Consider the following 5,310-nt stretch of genomic DNA (forward strand, 5'->3'; position numbering starts at 1 on the left):
ACCTACAACAACCAAACAAGAGGACTGAGCTGATTTATGCTTTATTGCTTTATCTGTTTATCTGGTTGTGTGTATTTCTCTAAAACTTTTCTAGCGGTTATTTTTGTATGGTAGTAAGGCCAATATGAGCCACATAAAAACCTTGTGACCTTGGTCTATATAAACTAAGGGACATCATCAATGAGAAACAGATTGCCTTTGAATTATTTTCTGATTTTCTGAACATTGTTTCTGAAATCAACTCTCTTGGGCGTGTGCTGGAGATCCTCCTTTTCTTAGTGCGAGTGAACTTAGATTCTTTGTTGTGTTCTGGAGTCTAATTCACACCCTTATCTCATTGGCATTTTTTTTGAATAAGGCTTTATCAATTTACAATCATTCATATCAGTTTCAGAAAACCTATCATAACAGTCATCTTGCAGAGTGTTTTAAAAATACTTAGACTCAATTAAAATTACCAAAATTTACTCAGATTTAGCATTCATACTAAACTAAATTATCACCAATTTCCAGGATTTTAGGAGTCCATTTATTTTTAATTAAATCTGACATTTCATTGCATCTAGGTGCATTTTTCCGAGTCTTTTTTACTTGTTCTTTTAATTTGGGTCAATTGTCCCTCTAATTACAGTCCAAAGTGGTAATAAGAGCCAGGTTTAATACAAGTTCTATATTGTGTTTGTCTTGTGGTGAGTTAGAGTGTGTGAGCTCATTATTTCCTTTACAAACCAAAAACAGAAAAATCAACCCAATGAGTGAAGAGAGATTAGTTGAAATAGAGTAGAAAGTGGACCAGCTGGCAGGAACTGTTAAAATTATAGTGAATTCATTAAACACAATGATGGAGACCACCCCAAACCCTCCTGGAGGAAGGCCACCACCCAACAGAGGCAGAGGCAGGGGTAGAGGATTTGTGTGAGCAGGAACGGGCCAACAACACTTTGAGGAAGAGCTTAATTCTGATTCAGATGAATCCATGGCTGAAGGAATCAATAGGGAGCGTGATAAAGATATCAAGGTAGAAATTCCTGATTTTCAAGGTAGTTTAAATCCTGATGATTTGTTAGATTGGCTTAGATCTGTTGAAAAAAATCTTTTGAGTATAAAGGATACACTGATAGGAAGGCTTTTAAGGTTTCCATTATGAAACTCAAAGGTTATGCATCTCTTTGGTATGAAAATATAAAACACTAGAGGATTAGAGATGGTAAGGAGTCAATTAAGTCATGGCTTAAACTGAAAAATAAATTGAAAGAAAAGTTTATAGCCAAAGACTACACTCAGGACATGTTTATTAGGTTGACTCAGTTAAAACAAAACCAACAATTTGTTGAGTCTTACTTAAGGAATTTTGAACAACTTACTCTTCAATGTAAAATGACTGAAAAATTTGAACAAAATATTGCTAGATTCTTAGAAGGTCTTGATGAAAAGATTGCTAGCAGAGTTAGGATGCAACAGGTTTGGTCCTTTGATGAGGCAGTCAATTTAGCTATGAGAGTTGAGAAATTAGGGAAGGGAATAGTTGTTGTACCACCTAAACCTCCAACCAGAACACCCTTCTTTAAACCTTTTTCTGGTGTCAAGATAGAGAACCTACCACAACTCCTAAATCATCTGTTATTGACAGGGGAAATGCCACTGATTTTGGTTAAAAGAAAACCATTATTCCTTTGAAGAAATATTTTCAATGTCAAGGATATGGTCATTTTGCCAAAGAGTGTCCTTCTAAGAGGGCTTTGAGTACCTTAGAAGTAGTGCATTGGGGAGAGGATGAGGTCCTAGTCTGTGATAATGAAGAGGAACCTGATAGTGAGGCAGTTAGGGAAGTTGAGGAAACTGAAATAATGGTAATGCATGACTTAGGCTTGAATTTGGTAACTTGGATAGTCATGCATGCACAACCACTAGAGATGGATCAAAGGCAGCAAATTTTCAGTACCATGTGTACCATCAAAGAAAGGGTTTTTAATTTGATATTTGATGGGGGTAGTTGTACCAATGTTGACACAAAAGCTCTGATTGAGAAGTTGAGGTTGCTTACACAGGACCACCCTTAACCATATCAATTGAGGTAGTTGAACAAGGGAGCTGAAGTCATCGTTGATAAGCAGTGCTTGGTCCCTTTATCCATTGGGAAGGATTATTCAGATGCGGTCTTGTGTGATATGTTGCCAATGGATTCCTGTCATCTATTGCTAGGGAGGCCATGAGAATTTGACAGGGATTGTGTGCATCAGAGAAGAGAAAACACTTATTCTTTTAAGCTGGGGAAAAAGAAAATTACTTTGACACCTCTACCACCAGCTTTGAAGTATACTGCACCACCTAGTCTTGTTGAGTATTCCAAGGAAATGTTGATGATTGGTGAGATAGAAATGGTCCAAGATTTGAACAGTAGGGAGATTATTCTTATTCTCCTTGCTAAGAGGATAACAGAAGAAGCATTGTTACCATTGCCTGCTAAAATCCAACAAACTTTGAGAACTTATGGAGATGTGTTTCCAAAGGAGTTGCCTAGTGGATTGCCACCTTTGAGAGGGATAGAGCATTATATTGATCTCATCCCAGGAGCTGTGCTACCAAACAAGGCAGTTTACAGAAATGATCCAAAGGCAACACATGAATTGCAGAAGCAGGTGGGAGAACTGATGAGCAGGAGGTTTGTGAGGGAGTCTCTGAGCCCTTGTGCAGTGCCTGCATTGCTTGTATCAAAGAGGGATAGAACATGGAAGATGTGTACTGGCAGCAGGGCAATTAACAACATCACTATTAAGTATAGATTCCCTATTCCAAGACTTGATGACATTTTAGATGAGCTTAGTGAGGCAAATATCTTTTCAAAGATAGACCTGAGGCAAGGTTATCATTAGGTCAGAATCAGGGAAGAGGATGAGCGGAAGACAACATTTAAGACCAAAGATGGCCTATATGAATGGCTGGTCATGTCCTTTGGCCTATCAAATACTCCAAGTACATTTATGAGATTGATGACTGAGGTTCTGAAAGCTCATCCAGGGAAGTTTATAGTGGTTTAATTTTGATGACATCTTGGTCTATAGTTCATCCAAGGATGAGCATCTGAAGCACCTACAACAATTGTTTGAAACACTCAGAGCAAACAAACTGTATGGAAAATGGAAAAATGTTCTTTTATACAATCTGAGGTTCAGTTTCATGGATTTGTCATCTATGATGAAGGGATATCTGTTGATCCCTCAAAAATTGAAGCCATAAAAACTTAGCCAACTCTAAGGAACATCACTGAGGTCATAAGCTTTCATGACTTAGCTTTTTTTTACAGAAGATTCATCCAAGGTTTCAGTTTAATTATGGCACCAGTTACTAAGTGCATGAAAAAAAGGAGAATTCAAATGGAATGATAAAGCTGAGCATTCCTTTGAAGAAATTAAGAAGTTGCTGTCAGTCACCTATTCTCATTCTACCAGATTTCAATAAATTATTTGAGGTGAACTGTGATGCTAGTGGAGTGGGAATTTGTGCTGTGCTGATGCGAGGACACAAGCCTGTGGCAATACTTCAGTGAGAAATTAATTGGGGCAAAGCTTATCTACTTATGATAAAGAGTTCTATGCTATTGTCAAGACTTTGAATAATTGGAGTCATTATCTGAAGCCAAAGCCTTTTGTGTTGCATTCAGATCATGAGGCATTAAAGTACATGAATGGTCAGCATAAATTAAATCCAAGGCATGCAAAATAGGTTGAGTTTCTACAATCATTCTCATTCTCCAGCAAATTTATTCAGGGAAAAGACAATGTGTAGTTGATGCACTGTCAAGAAGGTATATTATGCCCAGTTTCATGAAGCAAATGGTGTTGGGATTTGAGTACATAAAAGAATTTTATGCTGATGATCCTGATTTCAAAGAAAAATAGAATTTATAGCAATCAGGTCAGATCAAGAAGGGGAACAAATATCTGATTCAGAATGAATTTCTGTTCTTAGAAAACAGGCTATGTACTCCTAAGGGGGCTTATAGGGGATTTCTGATCAAAGAAGCTCACTCAAATGGTCTTGCTGGGCACTTTGGGGTGCAGAAGACTGATGAAATTTTTCAGCATCAATTCTATTGGCCAAAGATGCTAGGTTATGTGCAAGATGTTATCATAAGATGTGCACCATGTCAGCAATCCAAGTCTTATTTTCAGACTGGCCCGTATACTCTACTACTAGTCCCACACAGGTTGGGAAGACATTAGCATGGACTTCATCATGGCTCTTCCAAGGACACAGAGGGGTAAGGATTCAATCATGGTGGTTATTGACAGATTCAGCAAGATGGCACACTTTGTTACCTGCACTAAGACCGAGAAGACTGTTGGAGTTGCTGACTTGTATTTTAAGGAGATTGTCAAGCTACATGGGGTAACTAAAACAAAAGTGTCTGATAGAGATGTCAAGTTCATGAGTCATTTTTTAGAGGACTCTATGGAAACTACTGAAAACTAAGCTCTTATTTAGCACATCCCATCACCCAAAAACTGATAGACAAATTGAGGCAACCAACAAGACTCTTGGCAGAATTCTAAGGTGTACTATGGCTAAGTCATTGAGGGATTCATATCTGAAACTAGCTGCTGCAAAATTTGCATTCAATAGAGGTCCATCAAACAGCACTGGTCAAAGCCCTTTTGAGGTTGTCTATGGTGAGAACCCTTTGATGCCAACTGACCTAGCACCAGTCAGAAGGGATTAGGTTGACTATAATACAAAGAAAATGGCGGAACAAATGCATCAAATCCATGCTCGGGTCAGAAAACAGATTGAAAGGGCCATTGCTGGGTACAAGGCAAGGAAGGGTCCGAAGAAGGCAAGGGAATTTCATCCTGGTGATAAGGTTTGGCTACACTTGAGAAAAAAGAGGTTCCCTGAGAAGAGGAAGAACAAATCGATGCCAAGGGTAGATGGTCCTTTTGAAGTACTTGAAAAAATTGGTCCTAATGCTTATAAGGTTAATCTACCAGGAGAATATGAGGTTTATGGCACTTTCAACATAGAAGACCTACAACCTTACTATGAGGGGTCTGATGAAGAGGAAGTTGCTGAGGATTTGAGGTCAAATCCAAATCAAGAAGGGGAGGTTGGAACATGAGTTCATACACCTAGCCATCCAGACTCAATCACAACCAGGTCAAGGTCCCTGGCTAAAGCAAGAAGCCAAGATAACTCACACCCAGCTAGCCATATACCAAGCTGAGTCAGGGCTAGGTCCAGATCCAGGTTTCAGGGATTTCAGGATGGATCAGCCCCATGTCCAAGCTCAATTTAAGTCCGGTTCAAGTAGCA

The 5,310-nt window shown here is 38.8% G+C and overlaps 1 protein-coding gene across 1 annotated transcript; it reads left to right on the plus strand.

Moving 5' to 3' along the window:
• The first annotated feature begins 976 nt into the window (after positions 1 to 976).
• LOC141620060 (uncharacterized) lies at positions 977 to 4,720 on the plus strand. The gene is made up of 8 exons (XM_074437029.1): positions 977 to 1,134; positions 1,410 to 1,461; positions 1,659 to 2,035; positions 2,225 to 2,862; positions 3,450 to 3,543; positions 3,977 to 4,207; positions 4,293 to 4,389; positions 4,445 to 4,720. The coding sequence occupies exons 1-8, from the start codon at positions 977 to 979 to the stop codon at positions 4,718 to 4,720; spliced, it is 1,923 nt and encodes a 640-aa protein (XP_074293130.1).
• The last annotated feature ends 590 nt before the right edge of the window (positions 4,721 to 5,310 follow it).

The sequence above is a fragment of the Silene latifolia genome, chromosome X (assembly GCF_048544455.1).
Source record: "Silene latifolia isolate original U9 population chromosome X, ASM4854445v1, whole genome shotgun sequence".
Taxonomy (NCBI): domain Eukaryota; kingdom Viridiplantae; phylum Streptophyta; class Magnoliopsida; order Caryophyllales; family Caryophyllaceae; genus Silene; species Silene latifolia.

Bases quoted from the DNA above. Each gene is read 5' to 3' on its own strand.
- LOC141620060 (XM_074437029.1), top strand. From the start codon at position 977: ATGGCTGAAGGAATCAATAGGGAGCGTGATAAAGATATCAAGGTAGAA. The intron at 2,863-3,449 runs GTTATCATTAGG...TCATTCTACCAG, and splicing joins AAAGATAGACCTGAGGCAAG to ATTTCAATAAATTATTTGAG. The intron at 3,544-3,976 runs GTGAGAAATTAA...CTTAGAAAACAG, and splicing joins AAGCCTGTGGCAATACTTCA to GCTATGTACTCCTAAGGGGG.